This window comes from Saimiri boliviensis, chromosome 3 (genome assembly GCF_048565385.1).
Source record: "Saimiri boliviensis isolate mSaiBol1 chromosome 3, mSaiBol1.pri, whole genome shotgun sequence".
NCBI classification, from domain to species: Eukaryota; Metazoa; Chordata; class Mammalia; order Primates; family Cebidae; genus Saimiri; species Saimiri boliviensis.
The window spans coordinates 86,354,222-86,382,162 of record NC_133451.1 but is presented as its reverse complement, the minus strand read 5'-3'; the positions used below and the strand labels follow the sequence as shown (position 1 = coordinate 86,382,162).

The 27,941-nt window shown below is 34.4% G+C and overlaps 1 protein-coding gene across 4 annotated transcripts in view; it reads right to left on the bottom strand.

Annotated features, from left to right (window-relative positions):
* GRID2 (glutamate ionotropic receptor delta type subunit 2) overlaps positions 1–27,941 on the bottom strand; it is a 1,500,723-nt gene that overhangs the window by 383,878 nt on the left and 1,088,904 nt on the right. For all 4 annotated transcript variants that reach the window (XM_074396451.1, XM_003924021.4, XM_074396449.1 and 1 more), the window contains one exon: positions 16,155–16,256. In XM_074396451.1, the coding sequence (XP_074252552.1) occupies positions 16,155–16,256 (102 nt within the window). The remainder of the gene's footprint in view (positions 1–16,154; positions 16,257–27,941) is intronic.

Here is a 27,941-nt window from a genome sequence, read left to right as displayed (position 1 = left end):
AGGCATCAGTCTTTGGAAGAGTATTAACTGCTGGGACTGTCCTTGACTTTTTTATTTGGAGTATGTATCATAATAGTTTTATTAGAGGAACTAAAGCATTCAATCAATAGACTAAAGTCCTCAAGGTGAATGTTCAATATGGAACCAAAGACAGCATTCTGTAAAAACCTGCAGCACTGAATACAAAATTAACACACTTTCAAATTTAATGGAAGAAAGTATTAAAATGCATACTTTCTTTTTTATCCCTGCATAATTGTGACTCAGAATTATTTAGAAGAGAAATATTATTTAAGAGAAGAAATAATAAAGTCATAATCTTTAAAACTTAAATTTTAAAAGGACAAAGTTTAACAGCAACCATTGAGGGTGAATTATTTATTTTTGCTCTCTTAACATACCTTTGGGGAATACAAACTAAAATAACAGGAACTATTTAACTCGTTGCTTATCTGACTGGCGAGGTTAAAAATGAATGTTAATATTTATTAGCAAGGATGTGAGAAAGTAGGCTTTCTTATACACTACTTATGTGAATCAAAATTGGTAAAAATTTTCCAGAAAACAAATTCACAACAGAAAAGTGAAAGCCTCAATCCCATCAAAAACTGGTTATGAACAGACACTTCTCAAAAGGAAACATTTAACAGACACTTCTCAAAAGGAAACATTAAATAAAAGGAACAATAAACATATGAAAAAATGCTCAACATCACTGACCGTTAGAGAAATATGAATCAAAACCTCAATGAGATACTGTCTCACACCAATCAGAATGGTGATTGTTAAAAAGTCAGGAAACAACAGACGCTAGTGAGGCTGTGAAGAAATAGGAACACTTTTACACTGTTGATATGAGTGTACGTTAGTTCAACCGTTGCGGAAGGCAGTGTGGTGATTCCTTAAAGATCTAGAACCAGAAATATTATTTGATCCAGCAATCCCATTGCTGGGTACATATTCAAAGGATTATAAATTATTCTACTAAAAAGTCACATGCACATGTATGTTTATCGCAGCACTACTTACAATAGCAAAGACTTGGAACCAACCCAAATGCCCACCAATGATTGACTGGATAAAGAAAATATGGCACATCATATCCACCATGGAACACTATGCAGCCACAAAAAAGAATGAGATCATGTCCTTCTCGGGGACATGGATGAAGTTGGAAGCCATCATTCTCAGCAAACTGACACAGGAACAGAAAATCAAACACTGCATGTTCTCATGTAAATGGGAGTTGAACAATGAAAACACATGGAAACAGGGAGGGGAACATCACACACTGGGGCCTGTCGGGGGTAGGGGGCAAGAGGAAGGAGAGCATTAAGACAAATACCTAACGCATGTAGGGCTTAAAACCTAGATGACAGGTTGATAGGTGCAGCAAACCACCATGGCATATGTATACCTATGTAACAAACCTATACATTCTGCACATGTATCCTGGAACTTAAAGTAAAATTTAAAAAAAAAATTGAAATTAAAACAAAAGTAAAAGCCTCTAAATTTTTATATTATTTTATCTAATAATTGTACATCTACATAATCATAAATAAGCATAAATGAACAAAAGTATATATTTTGTAAATGTTCACTGCAAGTTATCTAGAAAGAAGAAAAAACAAATTAAATGTCCTACAATTAGAGATGGATTTTGTTCTGTTTTGTTTTAAGCTACGGAGTCTTGTTATGTTGCCCAGGTTGAAGTGTAGTGGCACAATCATGGCTCATTGCATCTTTAACCCTTTGGGCTCAAGCAATCCTGCTTCAGCCTCTTGAGTAGCTGGGAATATGGGCAGATACCATTATGCCTGGTATTTTTTTTTTTAAGAGATGGGGTTCACTATGTTGCTCAGGTTGGTCTCAAAGTCTTGGCCTCAAGTGATCCCAAAATGCTAGAGTTATAGGCATGAGCCACAGAACCCAGCCTGGGATTTTTAAAAAACTCTATCTGTATGATACAGCACAGCACATTGGACTGTCAACTTTAGTGCCTCAATGCCCTGTTACACAGAGTTGGACCACAGGCCATTTTTTTTAAAAAAAAAAAAACAAAAATAGCATTTTTAAGTTTGGGACTGGTTTGTTTCTCTCTCTCTCTCTCTCTCTATTAAATAAAGAGATTTATACATATCTCTGTAAAGACATTAATTTGCATTTCAACATAGTTCAGTGAATGAGAAATAAAACTGTCAAGTTTCAGTTAGAAGGCTGTGAATAATGTCCAACCCTAGATAAATTAATAGGTATTTGAGGCAACTGTAGAAATTACTCACTAAATGGCTAAAAAAAACTATTAATCACATTTATTAAAAATATTCACATTAAAAATACTCATTTGCATATTGCCAAATGAGAAGAAAATGTACAAAGCTATCCACAGTGTGTACATGTATAAAATTAAAAAAAATAATAGCAGCAAACATTCATCTGGGACTTAGTATGTACTGGGTGTGTACTTTCAAAATTTTATGAGTTTGGGATCTCAATTGCCTCCAATTCTATAGATAAGGAAACTTAATTTAGTTTAACTAGTGGTAGACATGAAAATATTAGAAAGTAACTTTTTGATGGAAGAATTATTAATGATTTTACTGTTAATTTTTGTTTACCACATTTTTTGTTTTTTTTTGTCATTGAATATAGAATACTTTTTTCAATAATACTTGTGGATAATGAGTATGAGGCAAGAGAGAAAGGCTAGAGTTGGAAATAAAAATTTGTTTATAACTTTCAAGAAACAAATGAAGTCATTCAATAAAGTATAGTGAAAGCCAGGAATGAAACTCTGGAAGGAGAGAATCCAATGAAGGAGGCAGAAGGAATAGAGAGGCTGGGTGTGGTGGCTCATGCCTGTAATTCCAGCATTTTGGAAGGCTGAGGCAGGTGGATCACCTGAGGTCAGGAGTTTGAGACCAGCCTGACAAGCATGGTAAAACCCCCTCTTTACTAAAAATATAAAACTAGCTGGGCATGGTGGCACATGCCTGCAATCCCAGCTACTAGGGAGGCCGAGACAGGAGAATCACTTGAACCCAGGAGAAGGAGGTTGCAGTGAGCTGAGATCGTGCCATTGCCCTTCATCCCGGGCAACAAGAGCAAAACTCTGTCTCAAAAAAAAAAAAAAAGAGGAAGAGCATCAGATGTTGGAAGATGCAAGAGAGAACAGGGCTTCTGGGAGAAAATTGCCAGTGGATTCCAATGGAGGTGAGGGGTCTTGGGAAGTAAGGTCTAAAATCAGGCATTTTATTTGTCATACAGAAGATCATGAAGATGTTTTGAAACGCAGTTTTTTTTGAGAAGTGAAAACAGAAGATAAATTTCAGTGATCTGAGGATGAAAATAGATGACAAAGTGAAGACAATTGTCATAAGACACTTACATGAGAAAATAATTAGTAGAATAAAAGAGATTCAGAGCCAAATAACGTTTTTTTATCTTGAACAAATTTTCAGGCTGAAGGAAGAAGCAGATAAAAACGACAAAAAGCTTACTGCCTGTCATCATCCTTGTCACTTTACATTCATTATCTCATTTAGTTTTTTTGGTATTGTTATTGTCATTTACAAAGGAGAGAACTGAAACTTGAAGGTAGAGCAGATAAATAACCTAAAGATATATAATACAGTTTACATAACTTGGGTTAGAATATTGTGAAATTTTCTAAACAAATATTGATTTGATTATGAAAGTCAATCTGCCTGTTTTTTTTTTAATATCTTTGAATTTGCAATTGACTCTGTCAATCTCTCTCTAAACTTCTAGACACAAGTAGTAAATCCGTTTTTCAGAAGTAAGCTATATAACACATCTCTGAAATATTTACTAGTCGTTTAGTCTAAAAATGCAGGTTCCATCTTCCAAAAGGAAAAAAGCTTGAGGTTACAAAGCTCATAAGAAAGACTGAAATTTGAATTCAGTGCCATCTGGTGCTGAAGTTCATATTCTTAACCATTAATTTAGACTGCCTCAATCAGTATGGGTTTGCATGTGTGTATAGAGTAGGATGCAGAAACTACACGTTTGATAAAGAACTTGGGTTAGTCCTAGTCTTCAATACAGTCGTGTCAAAATCACTCTCTCTCTCTTTCTCCTTCTCCCTCTGTGTGTGTGTGTGTGTGTACATGTGTGTCTTTTTCTCTTTCTACTATACCTCAAAAAATGTTTTATATCTACAATAAATCTATTTATACTTTCTCTTTTCTTCCAAGCCACACTTCAACTTTCATCAGCGTATTGAAGGAATCACAGTTTAGCATGAAGATTATTTTAAAGTGAATATATTTGAAATCTTATCTGACTTTGCCTTACCTAACTAAAGCTGACACTACCCCAAATACAGGTGCTATTAACTCTCTTCCAAGAGTGTTCAACTAATTCCAGGAAGTAGACTAAGTACACATTGACTCCATAGCCACTCTTTCTTTTTTTAAGTTGCTATACCAACCTTTCCCTCTGGGTATTCAGAAAACTACTCATTACTGAATGACTTCACATGCATGTGTAAATTGACCTTTTATCTTCTCCTGTTAATCTGTCTATTGTCAGTTAATTTGCAGGTCCCTAAACAGAGGATCCTAAGTGTGTGGAGGAAATGTTTCCCTCCCATTGGTATTAAGTCATTTTCTGAGCAGAGTCTCTTCCCTAAAAGATGTGGAGAGAACAAGGTACGTAATTATTTTGCTACCCCTACTTTAAACTTTTTGTAGAAACGATCCTCACTATTTCAGCCATTGGCTTGGCTGATCTAAGGTTTTAAGAATAAGGTGACAGATTTTCTATTTCTAGTGAGATGAATACTTTCTGAGGGATGTACCTCTTTCTTTTGATTTTATTATGAAGCTTTGCAGGAAACATGAAAGAAAAGATCTCCTGCACAGAGGGCAGAGACATAAGAGCAGAAAGCAGAAAGGTGCTGATATTTAAAAGCAAGAAACAAATCTCCAGGGATTTACAAAAGAATGTGGAGACATCTGAACTTAAAGCACAAAGGCTTTAAGTTTCTGTTTCACAATGATAAGCATATAAAGGAATATTACTACACGTTATTAAAATTAATAATTAGGTACATAAAAATGACCTCTGTGCCAGCTCTTATCAGAAGAACTGTGGATCTGGACTGTAGTACTGAATTAATTATTAGGACATATATAAAGAAATTAAAGGGAAATTCCTATAATTTACCAGAAAATATAAAGATGCATATTTTGTTGCTATATTTTATCACATAATAAATTGAAAAACTTGACCTAATATTAGCCCTTACACTTACCCTGCCTATAAGATACTGCTTTCCTGCCTAGATTAAACAAATGTCACTTGTGAGTGATTAAAAAAAATGAGCATTGGTCCTATTTATTCTTGTATTTCTCAGCAAATGCTCCAGGAGTGTCACCAAATGAAATATCACATGTATTGAAATGCATTTTAGTTCCTGAGACTGATAACCAACGATCATTCTTAAAATTATGAAAAGATTTGTAAAACAAAAGAGAGATAATTTTCTAATACTTTGTTTTTGATGAGTGATCTTTTAAAAGATTCTCCTTCACTTTTAGAAAAGTAAAAGACTTTGCTTTCAAATGCTAATCAGTTGCTTCTCTACTCCCCAATAGACTTTAGACTTTTTGGCCTCAATACTTCATTTTCTTGAGTGCTTTACTGACCACGGTTTGGAGATACATGTGGCTCAGAACACCATAGTAGCTTGTTATTTTTAATTGAATTGCAAAGTACATTACATAAAAATCATTGGGAAAATATTTAGTCTGAATATTTTCTTTTCCCAATTCAAAAATCATACCACTAGCAATGGTTAAAAATAAAAATGAAGAAGAAGGAGGAGGAGGAGAAGGAAGAGGAGGGGGAGACCTTCCAAGAGTGCAAAAAACAATTCTGAAAAGTTTTAAAGTTCATTCGCTCATGCTAACTTTCATCACCTAGAGAACCTGCAATTCCTTGTTGAACAATTTTAAACATGCAAGAATCACAAATTCAGTTTCAAGCATGATGGACTATTTGTTTCCATCCAGGTTAACATAATACCTGGAGGTTTACATGGAGTTGCTGTGAAAATAACATCTTAAAACCAAAACGTCTGTATTTTGACTGATCATTAACAATCCCAAGGAGCATATTATATTAAAAAAAAAAGTATACATTTGCCATCCTTCCCTTGATCAACTTTTCCATTTCTGGGACCTCCATGCAGTACGGTGGGTCTCCCCTTGATTATCTTCCCACCTCCCAGAAGGAGCTGAATTTCAATAGCATGCTCACTATTCCAGAAGCTGATAGACGATAGCCCCAGATTGGATACTTTTTGGAGATATCTCTTCTCATTTCGGACTACCCTAGATAGAGTATCATTTACTGCAGTGGACAGTGATTAGATAAATGCTTCTCTCTTGGTCAAAACTTGTTACTGTGTTATTGAAAGAACCCAAGTTCCAGTTAGAGACTTAGCTTTTTCTTTGGTAAGGCTGTCATCAAAGACTGCAGCATTTTGGGAGGGACTGGAAAAGCATATGTGACTTTGTAAAAATTTATTTTCTTTTGTGAATTGAAATCCAACATTATGTTGTAGTTTTAAAGTTGCCTTTTTTCTACTGAGTAGGAAGATTTCCAAAATGTAAACTAGAAAAACTTTCTGTGACTTTTTTTTCATTTGTTTACCCAATGCTAATTCATGTCAGCTATGAAAAAGCAACAACACCAACATGTTCTTGGAGCTCAGAAGCAGCAGATGAGTGTGCATCTTCCTAATAAAAAGCTGGACATTTTGGGAAGTCAGGGAAACATGTAAAACACTGAAATAGCAAGGCGTGTGAGGGTATCCTACTTTACATCTATCTTGATATTTAGATATTCACCTAAATTTCTATAGATTACTACACAACTCCAAGATAAATACATACGTTCCACATTATCTTTTGAAATCTTAGTACAATAAGATCTTCCCAAATGAAACCTTTCTCAAAAGTCTCTACATCATATGCGAGCTCGGGAAATCGTTCTGATCCCTGTCATTCTTTGTGCAGGCTCGTAGAATTTCTCTCCAGCATGGGTGGTCTACTACTTAGGCAAGATTCACTTTTCTGCAAATATTTTCCGGCACAGCTTCCTCTCATTTACAACTTATCTCAATATGAGATAATATGTACCAACCACATCAGCTTTCTCACCCTCTGATCTCTACTTTGTAAACTCAGTGAGGCTGACAAGTTCTGTTTTGGACTTTATGTCTCCAGTATGGAAATTGCCAGCAGCAAGGAAGCTGGGATAATTGTTGAGATCATTTAGTTGTTGTTTCCAAACTTTTGTGTATCAAAGTCCATTTCTACCTGTTGGCCAAAGTCTATGAAAGTTTTTCCATACTTGGCTCAGTTTTACAGTTCTTTGTGGCAGGAAATTAGGCCAATCCTTGTTAGACCATCATGGCTGGAAGTCAATTAGACAAATAATGATTCAATACTTATTTTTAGCATATTTGTAACTTGAAGAAGTTATTTAATAACTCTATCCTGGCCATATCAAGAAGATACAAAAAAATTACTAACAATCTTGAAGGTTCAGTAAAGATTGGAGAAAATACTAACAGTGAAATTTATTCTTAAGCTAGCTGGTAATGTTATCTGAAAGCTCTAATAGTTACTAATATATTCCTTTGTAACTCTAAAATGTAAAATCTATTTCAGTAACATCTCTCCAAGATTTTATATTTATAATCATGTTCATTTCTGAGAAATTTTATGTGGAACTGGTTTTGTCTTTTTGTGACTATGTTGAAACTACTGCATTGTCAAAAGATGACTTAAAGCTTCAAGGACATGTTAGCATTATGTTTTTGTTCAGATGCAGTGGTACACTGCATTTCTGAAAGTATATAATATAGTTCACATAACTTCAGTTAGAATGTTGTGAAATTTTCTTTTTTTTCAGCTTTTTGAAATGTTTATTTTTACTTTTTAATATTTTTAAGTGCACTTAAAAGGTGTCTAAACATTGTTTCTTTCATTTTCTAACCAAATATTGATTTGATTATGGAACTCTACCTACCGTTTTTATGTCTTTGAATTTGCAAATGGCTCTGTCAATATCTCTTTCTAAACTTCTAGAGACAAGTAGTAAATCTGTTTTTCAAAAGTAAATTAGAGAACACATGTCTGAAATGTTTGCTCAGTGTTTAAGAATTCAGGTTCCACCTTCCACGCGGAGAAAAGTAGGGTCAGGTAGGCTACCAAATATGCAATAGCGATACTCACACATGTCTGTTTCAAGCTATCATTTCAAGAATTGGTGTGATGTGAAAGAATAAGAAATTTTAAAACCATTGTCATGCATCAATTTTTATGATGATTTTATTCAGTCAGAACTGAAATGAACCCATCTACCAGGGTTGCTCTAAATTACATCATTTGCATAGGCCATTTTTCTTCAAGTGTCTGTTTATAAAAAAATCACATTTTCCCCATTGACATAAGATAGGTAGAATTGGAAGAGACAAAACAAAATATGTCTACAACACAGAGCTATATCTACCTATTACACTGTTTCAATAATGAAAATGAGTACTATTTTACCTAAACTTTACACTGGATCAGAGTTGTAACAATATTTTTCACTTGGTGAATATTATTTACCTCATGCAATGTTACCTTCATTGTCACAGAGAAATTTCTTACTGAATTATCTTTACAGGAATTCTTAAAAAAGAGAATATGTTACACATAGGCTGCTGGAATTTTCTGTATTTCAATTTCTCATACTTCAGATAACATGTGAGTTTACTTTTAGGATCCTTTAAATTCTTGATAGAATATCTTATCTACATAGTTTTGCACACACTCTTTCTAATGCTGGATATCCCTTCCCTCTTATCTATGCCTTGATAATCCCTGCTCATCTTTCAAGACAAATTTAACTATCAACCTTTAAGCCTTGCCTAGTGCCTTACCCATAAGTTAGATGTTTCTTTCATGCTCTCCCTTAACAGTCTGTTCATTAGAAGAATGAACACATACCACACTTTTTTTTTTTTTTTTTTTTTTTTTTTTTTTTTTTTTTTTTGAGATGGAGTTTCACTCTTGTTACCCAGGCTGGAGTGCAATGGCGCAATCTCGGCTCACCGCAACCTCTGCCTCCTGGGTTCAGGCAAGTCTCCTGCCTCAGCCTCCTGAGTAGCTGGGATTACAGGCACGCGCCACTATGCCCAGCTAATTTTTTGTATTTTTAGTAGAGACGGGGTTTCACCATGTTGACCAGGATGGTCTCGATCTCTTGACCTCGTGATCCACCTGCCTGGGTAACAAGTGCTGGTAACATCTCCCAAAGTGCTGGGATTACAGGCGTGAGCCACCGCGCCCGGCCACATACCACACTTTTTATGTGCCACATTCTGTTAGTAGGTCTTTGGTCTTTGCACGTACTAGTTCTTTGAATTTTTATAACAGTTTTATGAGGCAGAGAATTTATATTATCTCCATTGTACAGATGAAGAAACAGAGTCATAGAGTTTAAATACTTGGACTACATTCATGGGTAGGAGTTGTGGGGATTTAAACATAGGAAGTCTGGTTCTCCAGATCCTCTCTTTTTGAAAAAGTAGATTTATTCAGATATACTTCACATAATACACAATTCACCCATTCAAAGTGCACAATCCAATAGTTTAAGTATATTCACAAATATGTGCAATCATCATTGCAGTCAGTTTTAGAACTTTATTACCAGCACCCCCCTCAAAAATGCAACTCTTGTTGGCTGTTGTCTCCCAATCCCCAAATCTTCCCCAGCCCTAGGTAATCACTAATTACGTTCTGCCCCGTAAGTCTCTGCAAACTTGTCTATTCTGAACATTTCACAGAAATGAATTCATGTAATACATGATCCTTTGTGACTGGCTTCTTTCACTTAGCATGCTTTTGAGGCTCATCCATGTTGTAAAATGTTATCAATGTGTAATTTCATTCTATTGCCAAAGAATATTCCATTTTATGTTTACTACATTTTATGTATCCATTCATCAATTGATAGACCTCTGGGTGGTTTCTATTTTTGGCTGCTATCAACAATGCTGCTATAAACATTTGAGTACAGGTGTTCATATGGACATATGTTTTCATTTCTCTTGAGATAATATATACAGTGGAATTGGTACATCATATATGATTCTACTTTTAACCATTTGAGGAACTGCTGGATTGTCTTCTGAAGCAGTTGTACCATTTTACATTCCTATCAGCAATGTATCAGTATTCTGATTTTTCCACATCCTTGCTAACACTTGTAATTATCTGTCCTTTTGAATATAGCCATCCTAGTGGGCCTGCAGTCATAGATCATTGTGGTTTTAATTTGCATTTCCATGATGGAAAACTATGTTGAATGTCTCTTCCTTTGCTTACTGATCATTTATACGAATATATCTTCATTACAGAACCCTTCAGATCTTTGCTCATTTTAATTTAGCTTATATGTCTTCTTCATATTGAGTTATAATTTTTTCATATGCTTAATATCACTTACCAGATATATGATTTGCAATATTTCCAGAGAATATAAAATTTTCTGTTAGTGTTGTTTTTTGTTTGTTCCTCTTTCATCTTTGACAGCTCTACTTATTTTGCTGGGTCCACAGAACTCCTCATTTGCCACCCCAGAAGTGAGACTGCTCCGGGAACTCTGCTCCTAACCACAATGCTATCCTGTACACTCCCATCGTGGGATTATCAGATGGCACTTATCATATTTCATTGTGACTTTCAGTTTATTTTAGATATCATCCCCTGGAAATTTCCTCAGCCAGAGTTGTCCTTCTTGCCTGGAGCCCTGAACCAAACCTTATTATTTATTAACTCTTCCAAAGGATCCCTCTCCAGACATTGCTGTGGGAGCCACCAGAGCTTGCTGTCAGCTCCCTTCCCAACTCCTTGCTGTGAGGGCTTGCCCAGTGGAGTCTCCTGTCAAGTTTACTTTCTTAACTCCTAATCCTGCCTCCAGGTTCAAGAGGCTCAAATGCTGAGACCTCAGAAAATCTTGAACTTTGAGGAAGTGATGAGAATTCTAAAGGTCTCTAAGTAGCAAATACTTGGACAAGATCCTTAGCGAAATATTTAAAGACAATGACTTTTCAGAACTATCACTGGAATAATTTTTTTAAGTTATCTATTAAAATATAGAGTCTATTTAAAGCTAGCCTGGAGCCAAACACAATTTTTTATAAGACAATATAATTGACATGTAAACTTTTAGATATTTTTGAAGATCATAATTCAGGGTGCTTTTGTTTTTGGTGCTAGTTGTTTTTTGTGTATTTTTCCTCTAGGAAGTACCAGCTTCACTGGCACAAGTGTTCCTGTGGTCCTCATTAGCAGGTTTTCAAATTCAGGAAAGAGTGTCTGGACCTAAAACTCATTATTTTGCAGTTTATATTTGTTTGTCTGCCTTAGAGTCCTCCAGACAATCTTTCACAAAAATCTGAAGTTTAATTACAATGAGCAATTAGACTTTTATGATCACTCATGCTTTTTTTCTTCACTTACACATCATAGTTTCACTGCAGAGATAATATATTTAGAAGCACTGTTCATTTTGCTACCTGCTTTCACATAGTTTAAACCAGTTAATAACATAGTAACCCTTTGTGTTTGGTTTCGTTATTCCTCTTTCAGAGACAGAAAAATTGAAGTCAGAATAGCTTCTTGGTTTCCATAAATTCAAAGATCAATTAAGCAGAAAAGCTGGTACAATACTAAAAGTCACACCTTTTGACTGCAAGTTCAGTGCTTTTTGCAGTGTACGCCAAAGCTTCTTAGTATGAATGTATTAAATAGAGGAGACTTGGTGAAATAAAGGCAAAAAATTGCTTGAAGTGCTTTGAATAAAAAAACTAATTACATGTTATTTATTCCTTTGTTTAACGGTATATTAAGAGTAAATTAAGTACATTGCTTGACTTCACACTGATGTATGTAAATAACTAAATCTAACCTTCATACGTTTTTATATTTGTAGAAATTAAGTCTCTGGTGCCATGAATCTGTCACAATGTCTCTCAAAAATGCAATTCAAAGAAGTGAGACTAATAATGGAAATTTTAGGAAAAACAAATTACTCAAAATGATAATTTTTAGGAAATTTTTAGGAAAAAGAAGTTACTCAAAATGATAACTCAAAAGATAGCTGTCTGTTGCAGTCAGATAAACAATCCTTCCTTTGGTGAGTTGCTTAGAAAAACCTATCATTCTCTCAACACATAGTTTGGATACTGCTTTGTGGTAATGGTTTAAGATAAGCTACCTCTGTGTATTTACTATCTCTGTGTATATCCTTTTATAATTGTGGCAACAGTTTTAATTTAGACAGTGTTTTTTCTCATTGCTATTTCTGTCCTATATTTTCTAATTGGTATATTTCCTACTGTCTTTCCTTTTGGAGGTATTTTTAAAAGAATTATTCTCTTTATATGGCTTCTTGCCTAGAAATTTTGAATTTAACTTTCCAGGAATATCCATTAATTTAATTTGTAAAAATACCATACACTATTTAACCTAAAATGTGTCCTATTTAGAATGTGCAATTATTTTACATATCACTAATAAAGACAAACATGATGCTAATTATAATTGCAAACAGAAGTTGAAGGATGGATCCTAATTTTAGAGATATTAAAATATGAAAAACTATGTTTTTCAATTTATAAAATACAGCCAAATAACTATCAGAGTCTTTGCTATAGGTTTCCAGTAATATATTTATATACGAATTCAATTTATATACTGAATTATTTTAATGATAATTTCAGGCAAAGGAATGTTGTATGTGTATTTAATGGAGAACAATTGCACTTCAATGTTTCAAGACTATTTTAAAGGCTTTAGAAGATATCTTGCTAGAACTAAACTCCCTGGATGGGTGTGGTGGCTTGTATGTGTAATCCTGACACTTTGGGGGGATTACTGGAGGCCAAGAGTTCAAGACCAGCCTGAGCAACATAGCAAGTCCCTGCCTCTACAAAAAATAAATTTGCCAGGCATGGTGGCATGCACCTGTAGTCCAGCTACTCAGGAAGCTGAGGTGGGAGGATTTCTTGAGCCCAGGAGTTTGAAGCTTCAGTGATCATGATCATGCCACTATATTCTAGCCTGGGTGACTGACAGAGGGAGACCTTATCTTGACAAAAACAAACAACAAAACTCTAAAGTCAAGGCAGGATCTTTGTCTGTTTTGTGTGAATTCATGAGTGAATGTATGTATGTTCATTAAAGATGTAGCAAGTCTGTTTTAAAGCCAATCAAAGCAGGTAAATAAGAATTATTAATCAGCAATCTCCTCCCAAATGCCAATTTATGTTTCTTAGATATCTTATACTTGTTGCAGCTTAGCTTCTCATGCCTTTTCATTTGTCACCAATTACTTTCCATTTCATTATCATAAATATTATGAGTTATCACAGTAGGACTGGAGAGAGTATAATTTATCATTAAGAGGGAAAGGGTTAAGGTCTAGAATCAGACTTCCTGAATTTGAATCCTAGCTCTGCTACTTACTATCTGTAAAACCACAAAGCTCAGGTAATACTTACTAGAACAGTTACCACATGTAGAACCACACCATGCATGTTATTCTCCAATTTCTTGTTGGTTCATATATTTATGAACATTATACAGATAGTAAGTAGGAGAGTCAGAATTCAAATTCAGGAAGTCTGATTCTAGACCCCTTCCCTCTTAATGATACATTAAAAATACATACGTACATATATGCATGTGTGTGTGTATGTGTATGTATGTATCGGTTTCCTCTTCCATATTCTTGAGATCGGAATAGTATCTATTTCTTGGAAATATTGTGAGAATGAAGTAAGACAATACATGCAAAAGACTTAGTAGAGTAGCTTGCACATAGTAAGTACAGTTAGTACTCTATATTCACAGGTTCTGCATCTGGAGACTCAATTCCATAGATTCAATCAACTGAGGCTCAAGAATGTTAGAAAAAAAAATAAAAATAACAAAAATAAAAATAATATACAATTCAGTAGAGCAACTACTTATATACCATTTACATTGTATTAGGTATTAAGAGTAATCTAAAAATCATTTAAAGCATCTGAGAGGAGGTACATAGATTATATGCAAATACTATGTCATTTTATATCAGAAACTTGAGCATTTGCAGATTTTGGTACGGGGGCTTCCTGACACCAATCCCTCACAGATACCAAGGATCAACCATATTTAATAAATCTGAGCTGTTTTGCTGTATGTGCATCAACCTAACAAGATTCTGTGCATACTTTGAGGACAGGGTCTATATCTTATTTGTTTTATATTAATTACTGAGTCTATCATATAGTAAGTACTAAATAAATATTTGCTTAAAATTGATTGAAGTTAATTTGCCTTAAAGATTTGTTTTCTTTTCTCAAAGAAAAACAAAGCACATAGACTGTCTTTCATTGCAATCATCACTGAAGTTTTTATGTGAATCACTAGAAGAAAAGACTATTAATAGTTTGCTGTACTTTAAATGTCTTTCTTTAATATGAACACATCAATGTAAATACATATCTGCACCCTTAGGTACATACAGAAGCAAATTCCCACTTAAGTTGTGAAGTATTTATAATTATTTACCAAAACCAATGAAGCCATTTCAAAAATAATAACTAGGAATAATTTATGGACCCCAAAAAAGAGGAATAGGTTACTCACTTGAATGTCCTTTCACACAGAATATTCACAAAGACATTTTTTGACAATAAAATTACATTTCATCTATTTAATTTATAGTAGACAATGTACAATGGGCAGCAATTGGATTATAAACTTTCATGAACATCCAATTAGCATCAACATATCAAAAAGACTTCCTTTCCTGTTTATTAATTCTGAAATTTACTTAGCTATAGGAAACTATTTTCAAACTTAAAAACAAGTAGGGTTTTCTGAAGAAAAATAAAGTTAGTAACTGTGGGCTATTATGTTTTGAAACAGTCTATAAACAAGCACATGGTTAAATATGTTGGAATAGGAAAGAAGAATATATGCCTTCATAGTTTATTGCTATTTAGACAGAGCCCATTTGAGTATTCTACTGTTTAAGAATATTTCTATTAACATCTTATTGTATATGTCTACTAGGAGAGCAAACAATGTTTCGTTGTTTTCTAGAATTATGATGACAGTTACCATTTATTTTCTTTAATAAGTAAATGAAATTGTAACAGATCTTTCCCAGGTATACAGTAGTCTCCCCTTATCTGTGGTTTCTCTTTCACCAGTTTCAGTTATGCCCCCAATCAACCATGGCCCAAAAAATATTAAATGGAAACCTTTAGAAATAAGCAATTTATAAGTTTTAAGTTTAACATTGTTTTAGGTAGCATGATGAAATCTCACACTATCCCATTGACACGCCCTGGACGTGAATCATCCCTTTGTCCAGCATATCTGCACTGTATACCCTACAAGCCCTACACAATGTTGGAAGAAAACATAAAACGATACACAGTTTCAGGCATCCACTAGGGGTCTTGGAATGTGACCCCACAGATAATGGGAGACTACTGTAATCCTATTCAACATTCACAGAATCACTAGATGATAAGCTCTATCCAGACAGAATTATGTCTGTGTATTTTACTTGTCAACGTCCTCAGTAATCAGCACTGAGCCTGGAATACAGACACCTATTAAGCAACAGATCAGCTTCCCTTTGAAGTAGGTCCCTACAAGAAGGATTCTTAGTTTGTTACTATTTCACTACTATGGATGTACATTTTACCAAATCTACCATTGTTTGGCATGGTTAGGGTTATGTTCATTTACTCATACTACAGTTTCAAAGAAAGAAGGCCTGAGACATACCTTTGCTTTATCATGTGTAGAAAACTAGAAAATTGAGCCAAAATGTCTAAGAAAATTTCTAACACAAGCACTATAATTAAAAGTCTGCAAAACAGTGATCCTGATTCATGTAAATTGAAGGCTCTAAAATATGACCATTAAAAATATCTTAGAATGTGTATTAAGAATTTGTTAAAAACTCCTTTAAGATTAGGTCATCAGTTAACAAAACAAAGAAATGTCAGATAAAGTAACCTCCAGAAATCAAAAACACAAGGCTCAAATAGTACTTACCAGAACAGTTACCACACGTAGAACCACTCCACGCATGTTATTCTCCAATTTCTTGTCAGTCAGTGACCCATTCAGACCTGTGACAGGATTCCAGCACCCAAGCTGAAAGATAAGACAGCTCTGGTCATTTTTTTTCTGCCTGAAGAACAGTCCCATCACCTTGGTATAGCCCTTATGGAGAAGCATGTGATAGCTTTCAGAATAATTGGTATAGAAAAAGTAATGCACAGGCTTTCTTTTTTAATAGGAAATGAGGTTATCAGAAATGCCATTTCCTGCTTTTAAATATCATGCTTATTGTGCTTTAGGAGGCTTATTGAGGACATTTTACTTAATGAGGAGTTATATATACACCAGTCACTCAGTTCCAGTAATACACTAATTGGAAAAGTAATAGCACATATAATTCTAACATAATGTCTCTTTTAATATCTCAGTTACTGCATAAGTTAGATTCTCTAATAGTTTCAATGGTTTTAATTTGATCTTCTATGGCTTTTACTGGGGAAAAAAGACAATATTTTTTAATATGGTTAGAAGGGCAACTGCTTTTATTTGAAAAAAAAAAGTGTATGGCTTTGTTTTCAATGTATTCATAGTACATAAAACAATATAATTTGCCTTTTTGTCAGTGTTATCAATTTGCTTGGAATATTTTGGCAGCAGCCTTTCCCTTAAAGTTTTGCAATGACTCACTGCTCTTTACTCACCCAAATAGTAGTTTAATTTTACATTCTGATGTCGGTCTTATCTCCTGTAATATACAAATCTGAGGGCTACCAGTTTTTAAATGACTATCTATAAATCTCAAATGGGATAAAATTTGATGACGCTCCATCAAAAATAAGGAGAAAAGAAAGAGATAATGTGACTTGAATTAGCAGATAACTGTTTATGGAACAAGGCTGCAGAAAGAGAGAATGTTGTAATTCACATCTTGGGAAGAAATGCCCTGTTATTCATCCTGAAACCAGCTCCATGAGCCTTCACGTTTGGGAAATATTCTGCATTTGCACTTAAAAATGTAACAGACCTTCAGTCATATTCAGAGCCTGTTTTGATTAACTTATGGTCATGGGGGAAATGGTTAATTGTGCTATTTTCTCCTGATAATTGTGATTTATTTCTTTTTATCGCAGTTTGTCTGTGGCTTCCAAAGTCATCTACATACTGGCTGGCAAGTCTTCCCCACAAATAAACAATTTAGGAGCTTCCTATTAAAACCCAATTTTCTCATTGAGCTCCCCAAAAGGTGTTTAATTAAGAAAACTAAAATGTACGTAATATATCTTAAGAGAAGGGAATGTCACAATATAAACAGCAGAGCCAGCGTTTTCCTTATTAAAATAATTTGGAAAAGGCTGCTAATTGTTGGTTTCAACTGTAAAAGCACATTAAATTCATACAATGATATGTCATTCTTAGTTACATAAAAAGCCTAATTAGAACTTAGATCCAATTAGCAAATCCAAACGTGTTGAAAGTCTAATTATCAGAGACATTGTGGTCCTCTTGCCAAATTTAAAACTTTATGAAATTTCTTTTGAGCTTTTCTCTTCTGAGGTCAACAAGTCTATCTTCAATTACATTCCGTGATGTGTGCTTTTTCTAATTACTTCTTCAAGAGGATTTTATTTTCCTAAACCAAATAATATTGGTGGAAAAAAATCATCTATAACATTAAGTGAAGAGCTATTCCAATGTGCTATCTCCACATATTACAACAATATAACTTAATTTTAAGCTTAACGGACACCTTTTAGGATATGATCTTGTTCATGATAAATATGTCTAAGCTGCCAAAGCAAACACAGTAATTTCTTCTCTGTCCTCCTTAGAGTTGTCTCTTAAATTTGGTGAGGCTATTGTCAGTTTGTGTAAATAAATGACCTCTATTAGCACCAACTTGACTATGCCATTTGGTGTATTGAGTAGTAAAAAATAACAGCTATTGGATTAACAGTGAAATTTGAGCCATTTGTTTCAACAATGCTATGGACAAACATTTATAAATATATAATTTTCAGTTTCTTCAGAATGATATTTTCTTTTAAACATAACTGAACCTGGTCAATGGTTTAATAATTCTAAAACATTCTAGTATTTGGAGGTTCCAAATAACAAGATCAAAAAAGCATTTGAAGTAGGTAGACTAGATAAATATCTCTCATCTTCTGATCTAGGCAGTGACTTAAACATTATTTACACCATATACAATATTTCTATTCATTTTTAAAATTTTTAATATTTGGCCAGACTCTCTCATATGTGTTACAAGACAATAATTTCTCTCCTCTACTTGACAAAGACTTTTCACCTTTCTGTGTTCTCCTTTTTTTTTTTTTTTTTCCCCATCTGACTCATATGTCCTTTGATAATAGCATTTGGACAGTTGTTCCTCTTCTTAATAACAGCAGTCTAGAGTTTAGGATTGGTAAGTTCCTTTTACTTAACTTGATTTTTTCTTCATATGCACAAACTTTATAATGTTTCCTAAATATTAGCTGTGGATGCCAAGAACTAGGATGCTCAAAGACTTAATTTGCGGGTAAAGAATGTTTAGGATACAGGTTCTCTGGAAAACTAGAAATAAAAATACATTCCCTTATCACATATCATAATGGGGTATAACTAAGAAAGTACATTTTTGAACATTGTTTAATACTTTCTGTGGTCAGCCATGGTACTGAGCTTTTTACACATGCAAGCTTCACAATGACCAAATGAGAAGGTGCTATTACCATTATTATTTAATAGACCAGAAAACTCAGGACTTCGTTAAGATCACGTATCTACTAAGAGGTGAAATTAGTATTTAATCCAGTTATTTTTAAAGTCTAGATTCAGCATTTTTCATTGAGGTGTTGTTTTATGGCTTATGAATCCTTTTCATAAATGTCATCTATTTAAGGTAGGTAGGGAAGATATTTCTATTTTATAGTCAGTGACATTGAGACTCCAAATTATTAAATTTGGTTTAATATAATAGCTAGTGAATTGACATCTTGGTGATACATTTTAAAAGGTAAAATCATCATTATCGTCATCATTATTTTATAACAATTATTATAACATTTACATATGCAATTATAATAACATTTACATCGAGAGATGTACTTTTATTAACTCATTCAATTTTTAAAGCAACTATTTGAGAAGGGTGACTACTATTTCCATTTTATAGTGAGGAAACTGAGGACTGAGAGAATCTGTTCTTTCCACTGTGTCTATCTTTCATTCACTTAGGCATTCAAGAGGGTGGGTAAAGGAAAGTAGTAGAAAAATGAAGTGGACTAGAAATTTTCAGAAATATTTCTGAAGCTGCATTTTGACCAATTTACTAAAGAAATCATGGAACATGCTACATTTATCCTAAATCCTGATACTACTCCTTAAAATGTATACTAAAGATGAATAAGACATTAAACAATAGCAACCAAAGAAGTGTTGACTATCCACATCCTTTTGAAGGATTTATCCTGTTCTGTTGGGTTTTGTTTTTATTTTTTGAGATAGGGTCTCACTCTGGCACCCAGTCCGGAGTGCATTTGGTGCAGCCATGGTTCACTGCAGCTTGACCTCTCAGGCTCAGATGATCATCCCACCTCAGCCTCTTGAGTAGCTGGGACTACAGGTGCATGCCACCATGCCTGGCTAATTTTTTTGCATTTTTGTAGGGAAAAAATTTAACCATGTTGCTCAAGGTTGGTTTTGCACTCTTGGGCTCAAGGGATCCTCCCACCTCAGCCTCCCAAAATGCTGGGATTATAGGTATAAACCACAACATCCTGTCTGGATTTCTCATTTTAATATTTCTTAATTTCTGCTCATATCCACTTATCTCCCTGAGGTTCACTTCAAGCTTTTTTTGTTTAACTTCAATAACCTTTTTCAAAAATAAGCAATAAAGATGAGTTAGATTCACATAGATTCAAACTGAATTTGTATCTGCAACTGGCAATATTTCTTGTTGCATAGCAAGACTGACAGGCATAGTGGTTGATAAAAACTAGAAGAATTTCACTTAGGTTCAAGTGTTAGGCTTATCTAACAACTCCTCTGGTTTCAATGTCTGAATTCTCATTAATTTGACTTCTCTGGCTCTGTGGAGATGGTTGTTTTGTCTGCTGTGTCTTTGATTTTGTTTCTGGTTTTTGTTTTGTTTTGTTTTTAAACAATGAGTCCAAGACTAGTAAAGATAACACACACACAAATCTCATATCTATTCAGCTGAGTGATTCCTAAATAAAAAACAATAAAGGTGGCCCCTGCAGCACATGAGACTTACAGAAAGTCACACTGCTGATGGCAAAATGAGATTCACTATCTCCTGTGGTCTGGCAGTCTAAAGAAAATTTACAAGGGATAAAAAAGTAAACTCAATTCAATTTCCTTTCAGTTACAGTATATTGATTTCCTGTAGTATTTTCTGGTTATTGATTTCCTATAGTATTTTCTGGTTATTGCCTAAAGTCATTTTTAAACATTAAAATGCTTAGTGCTTTAATTATTTCCTTCATTGGAGCTTTGGCAATAATCATCTTGTAACATTCTGTTAAATTCAATGTAATATTGAATTTAAGTTCAACAAACTGGGTTGATGTATTTGCATGAGCACAGTAGCATGCTCCTAACATCATGTGTACTAATGATCAAGTTTTATTTACTCTTTCTTCCTCAGTGTTTCTACTTCTTATTTGTCCATGGGCTGTAAGGGATGACTTGTGACCCTCGGGTTTTACATCATTATTTTTTAGGCAGTGTTATGTCAAGAAGAGCTAAATTGCTCAATTTTAATTTTATGCTCAATAGTTTGTAGTCTTCAATAACAGGAGTCAAGAGAGGTCTTAATTGAATACCAAATGGAATTCTCTCCATTTATTAGCTTGTATTCATACAGAACAAATGAAGCCTGGCTATACTACGAAAGCTCCAGCCGCTGGACACAAAATGTCCACAGCATTGAGGACTGTATGCTACTAGCCACAATGTTTCGTTTACTTGATTTCTCAGCTTTCTGATAAAATGAGGGAACAAAAAGTCATAGGCAAAGCACCTTGAAAGCCAGCCACTTAGAAATGCGCAGCATTTGTTTGGTAGATATTACTTCGGTAATGGGATAGAAAGTGTAAAAAATACATATAGCAAGTTGGCTCAGATACACGTTTTATAGAACTAAATTAGTGTTTTCCACTTTGACATGTGAATGAATGCAGTGTGCCAGTAATCGCTCCAATAATAATTTTCTTTATGGTATTTCCACCTGTAAAATAGGTTCAATTTGTAAGATGTGCTCCCTAGAGGATGATTATATGCTCCTAAGATTTTATTACTCCAGTTTGGTCATTACCATAAAGTAGTAGTCGTTCTTAAGATTATGTGGAATAGCCTTAGCACTTGAGTTTCCTTCAGGAGAAAACATCTTTCAAAGACATGTTTTTCTGACTTTTCAAAAGTGAGAAAAAAAAATCACATGGTTCAGCCACTTTTATCTCCCTGTTTCAGTAATGAAAACAGAAGCTTGATACTATATAACAAGATAAACTTGTTAACCACTTCCTACGAATAAACATAAGAAGCAGCATATCTCTATATACACACATATACAAATAAATATATATATACATATATCTATATATAAACATATTTGTATATATACATATATATGTCTATATACACAGTATAGCTCAAAAATGTTTTATGCAGTCACAATGATCACTCTATTATCAACTGGCATTTAATTGATTTAATGATATTCTAATGTTTTTATAGGTTTTTCTTTCTTTTATAATTCTGCTGGTGTAAAATTACCATTACAATACATTTAGAGGCAATACATCATAGCAATTCAGATAAGAAGCTCTAGAAGAAGACTGATTAAGTTCAAGTACCTGCTCTGACACTTACTTGGTGTGTGCTGTTGGGTTTCAGTTTTCTCATCTCTCAAATGGGAATAGTTAAGAGTGACTTCCTCATACATTTTTTAGGACCATGAACTGATTTAAAATATGATAAGTGTTTAGAAGTGCCCATGACACACCAAGACTGAAGAAGTATTTGTAATAATTTTTCCTATATAATTAGAATTCTTTTGTTCCTTGCTCAGACTCATTCTTTGGGTGGCTTAGTAGTTTGAGTGATAAAACATGCCCCTAAAGCTGTGCCCTTTCAACTTTTGTTGAATATTAGAATCACCTGGAAAGCTTTAAAAATTCTGAAACTACAGCCAAACATCAGGACAATTAAGTCAGAATCACCAGGAGTGTAATCAAGGCATCAGTAGTTTAAAAGACTTTCCAGGTGATTCCAATGTGCAGCCAAAGTTGAAAACCACTGCCCTAAAACTTGCTTCAGGCCAGGCACCATGGCACATGCCTGTAATACGAGCACTTTGGGAGGCTGAGGCAGGTGGATCACCTGAGGGCAGGAGTTCGAGACAAGTCTGGCCAACATGGTGAAACCCTGTCTCTACTAAAAATACAAAAACCAGCCATGTGTGGTGGTGCATGCCTATAATCCCAGGTACTTGGGAGGCTGAGGTAGGAGAATTGCTTCAACCGGGGAGGCGGAGGTTGCATCGAGCCGAGATGGCGCCATTGTACCCTGGTCTAGGTGACAGAGCAAGACTCCATCTCAAAATAATGAAAAAAGAAAAAAATATTCACCTCACAAGGAATGCAAACTCATAGAATGGCTACTTAACCTCTTTGAATAAAGGGATTGTTTTGACTGGTTTTCTTTGTGGAAGCTAACTAGGGATATTCTCTCAAATAAACTATTTTTTAAAATAATAAATATGATATGAATCTATAAATTATATGCCAGAATAATGACTGTTTGCCTACAGTTATACTCCTAACTCTTATCATAGCATTGTATTGGTACATAGCAGGTCTTAATAAACAAATCTATTAATTAAAACTCCTGCTATCTTCTTTATTCATCTTTCTTTTTGGTTGTCCAGTTCAAGCTGAATGAAAAAACAAAATGTATCCAACTAGAGACCATGTCCTAATATGATGTTGTATCCCTGAGAGTTTTCACAATTCTTTGGAGTCATTCCCCTCCCTCAAATTCTATTACCTTTCCTTTTCTATCTGATCAGAACATTATTATTTTTTTCTAATAATATTTTAGTATTTAATTATTACAACCTGATAAAAGATGCTGGATTTTATTCTCTTCTATTCCATTCTACCTCGAGACATTTTAAGATGTTCATTTTAAAATCACATTAAATTTTCACTGTCTTTCCTATCACCTCCACTAAGGTCAGGGTACCATCTTAATCATTTTTGTGTCAATTACAGTGCCTATTACCATGCTTTGTACCAGTAAAATAATTATTTTTATGAAACTGACAAGGTTAATGTAAAGCATCTCTACTGCAATTTAGATCTTTACTCCTAAACAATAAAAATGGCAAGCTCAGCCATCTCATTATATTTCATTATCACTTCACTGTCTGTGCTTCGATACCTCTAAGGGAGATCAAATGTCTCTAAAATTAAGCTCACAGTCTAACTTTGCTATCAACTCAATCCCACTAGCCAGAAATCAAGGTGTCCGTCTTACCACCTCTCAGATCCAATATTTTGTCAAAATCTGCCAATTTCACCTCTTTAAAAAGATCTCCTGAATCCATTTAACTCTCTCCTTCCTACCATTCTAGCCGAAGCTAACTTCATAGCTTCTCTTTATAGCTTTTACATTGCAAACGTAAATTCAGAGATTATAGCATCTGCTTAAAGTCTTTCCATAGTTTTCCATTATTCTCAAGATAAAGGTCAAACTTTGGATGTGGCCTACCAGGATTTGTATGATTTGGTATTATTTATGTTCATAGATTCATGTCATAAAACATTCCCTCTCATTCTTGGAATTCCAACAACAAGTCTTCCTATGGTTTCTTGAGTAAGACATAATCCTCCTACCTTTAAAATTTAAACATTGTCACTAAGTATATCAGTACCACTACAGGAGTAACACAAAAGGTTCTAACACCAAAGCCACACCCCATGCCAATGAAATCAGAATCTCTGGGTGTGAGATCTAGGCATCAGTATTGTGTAACAAAGATGATTCCAAACTAGTGCCAAATTTGAGAACCAATGATTTGGAACAATCTTAAGACACACGTGATTCTTCAATGAATTACTAAAGCCACTTTTCCTCATCCTTTAGATCTCAATGTAAACACCTGTAGTTTTCGGTAAACTCTCTCTGATCTCCTGCCCCCACCCCAGGCTACCTCATGTCACTGTAATACAGAATCACGTCCCTCTCTTTTATGATAATATTGTAGTTAAGTTTGTTTAATGTATATTTAATATGACTAATATTTATTGCAGCAATTATCTATGAATTTCCATGTGTTCAAGAAAAATTACTGTTTTGTTTCCTCTCCCATGTATTAAATACATAATTCTTGGCACAAAATGAGACTTAAATTTTTATTGGATACTAAACAAATTTAGATGGTTGAAAAACAATAACCTTAATACATTTTACAGTGAGGGTACATCATTTCTTTTTTCTTTTTCTTTTTCTTTTTTCTTGTTTTTGAGACAGAGTCTTGCTCTGTTACCCAGCTGCAGTGCAGTGGTGAGATTTCAGCTCACTGCAGCCTCCACCTCCAGGATCAAGCAATTCTCCTACCTCAGCCTCCCGAATAGCTGGAATTACATCATGCCCAGGCATTTTTTGTATTTTTAGTAGAGACAGGGTTTCACTAGGTTGGCCAGCCTGGTTGGTCTCAAACTCCCGACATCAGATGATCTACCCACCTTGCCCTCCCCAAGTGCTGGGATTACAGGCATGAGTCACAGTTCCCGGCCTGTACATCATTTCTTATATAATGCTTTAAATGAGGATCTCAATATATAGCTGAGACACTGTGCTACCAGCTATTAGCTGAGATTTTTCCACCTCTTTTAAATTTAGATAGTACATTTCCAACTCTCTTTCTTCCTGAGAGTAGAAAGGTTAAACTCTATGTAATAAAAACTAAGGAACATTTTTTTGAAAGCCTTCAGTATGAGGAATAACGATATTACCTAACCCTGGAGGGAATAAAATGAGTTGTTTTATTGGAGATATAATTTGAACAGTTATATACCAGCAATCATTGCAATAGCAATAATAAGAGTAATATACCTAACCTATATTAGATAATTTTCTTCTATACTATATCTCACTAGAAAGAGAACCACCAGCATACCAATGGTGTTTACTCATTTGATGATTCATAGTTACCAGTGAAACCCAAGAACTCCATCCCCATTTTGAGCAAGAGCAAGGCATCTGATGGCAAGGGAGCTGGAAAGGAAGAATCATACAGTGACCTAGACAAGTGTCATGGGAGTGTTAGCATCAGATAAACTGATTGCAGTGGTTGATTGTACTGCCTCTAGTGAGAGTAATTTAGAAAAACTGAATAAGAAACCCTGTCTGGTTCATCACAGGGATGACCCTTGGTATGAATCCAATCATATTAAACAATTGCAGAATCACAAAGCCTAACGGCATTTTATGAGATTAACTGATTTATTCCTCACCTTGAAATAAAACCTGCATGCCACAAAACTCTTCTGTGCAGCTGAGGCTTCATTTATTTTTTGAGAAAAATAAGATCCATTTATTCATTCAATAAATTTTCATTGAGTGTGAATTGTACACTAGGCCTGTTCCATGTGCTTGCCATACATCAATGAATACAAGAGGCAAAGATCCTTGCCTATGGAACTTGCAATCTAGTAGGGGACGTAAATAATTTTATAAGCTTCCCCTTTAAAATATTATTAATCTTTAATAATACAGCAATGTTTACATATTTCACATTGGTTTCCTGATAATATAAAAATTTCACAAAATAAACCCAATCACTAATAAACTGTGAGTTTTGAGTTTCCTTCAAACTGAGGAACAAATTAAGACATTCTAGGCATACAAAAGTTGAGGGGAGTTTGTTAACACTAGACTTGTCCTGCAAGAAATGTTAATTTGAGTTCTGAAAATTAAAATAAAAAGATACTACACAATAATCTGTAGTCATATGAAGATCACAGTAAAAGCAAGTGCATGGACAATTATAAAAGCTACTATTATCATAACAATGGCTTATAACTTAACATTTTGTTTTCTACATAATTCAAGAAACTAATATGTTTAAAATGTGTTAGTTTTCGTTTTTGGACCTGCAATGTGTAAAGGTGTAATTTTAGGATACCAGCAACCAAAAGAAGTGGAGATGGAAATGTAAAAGAGAGAGTTTTGTATATTATTGAAGTTAAACTGGTACAAGTCTAAATTAGAGTGTTATAACTGAAGGATATTAAATGTAAATAAAATAACTATATAAAATATACAAAAGTCAAAGATACAGGTCTATAAACATTTCATTACAAAAATCAGCTAAACACAAAAGAAGACAGTCATGCAGAAAGCGAGAGACAAAAATGCTATAAGCCATATAGAAAACAAGTTTTTAAATGACAGAAATCTCTCTTTAGCAATCAGCCTTACAAAGAATAGAAATTCTACAACATGCATGAACGTTGAGGACATTATGCTAAGTGAAATGAATGAGTCACAAAATGACAAATACTGTATAATTCCACTTATATAAGTTTCTTGAAATGGTCAAAACCATAGAAACAGAAAGAATAGTTATTGCCAGGGGCTGGACAGAGAGGGAAATGGGGAATTATTGTTTGCTGAGTATAGAGTTTCAGTTTTACATGATGAAAGGAAGTTTTGAAAATAGCTAATGGTGATGGATGTAAAGGAATATAAACTTTCTTATTACCATTGAACTGTACACTTAAAATGGTAAAGATAGTATATTTTATGTGTATTTTACCAAAATAAAATTTTTTTAAAAGGCTGGGCTAGAATATTGAGTCATAAAAGGCTATGTGGGAGAGAAAAGGTGCTAATATGAGTTACCCTTGAGTAATGAGAGACTATGTGGAGAGAAAAGGGTAACTAAAGCGCCTCAGCCAACAACCAGGACCAAAGCCCTGGATATGCAAGTTATACCACCTTGAATTCTCTTACCCTAATTGAAATATCCCAGTGAGTGCCATGTAGAACAGAGGTAACCTATCCCTACTGAGTGCTGCCTGAATATCAGATTCACAGAAGCCTTAGTAATAAAACACTTGTTTTAAGACAATAGGCTTTAGGGTGTTTGTTATGCAGTATTTAATCATTAAAACACATAATTTGTCAATGGTCAATAAGCAGTCAATGGTAGCCTTTGCCGCTGAAATTGACTGGACATCTGAGGCTTCTATTAGACAGTAAAATGTTGTACAGGTATGAAGGATATTCTCGCTTCCCCAAGACTTTCCTTTATATCTTAAAACTTTTATTTTTTAAATGCAAAATGTTTCCCTACTGCAACTCAGACATTTCTGTATGCACTTGCATTTTGTGGTATCTAACTGAAACTGAAAATTGTTTATGCTTTGGAAAATAAGGCAAACTAGATCGCGACTTGTTTTCAGTGGCTGCCATAACACACTGCCCCAGAGCTATCTGCTTAAACAACAAAAATTTATTCTCTCCAAGTTTGAGAGGACAGACATGAAATAAAGGTGTTGGCAGGTCTCTACCTAAAGGCTCTAGGGGATAATCTTTCATTGCCTTTTCCAGCTTCTATTGGTTCCAAGCATTCTTGACTTGTGGCTGCATAACTTCAATTCCTGTCTCAATTTTCACATGGCTGTCTCCTCTTCCTTTTTCTGTCTCCAATCCTCCTATTCTCTAATAAGAATACTTGCC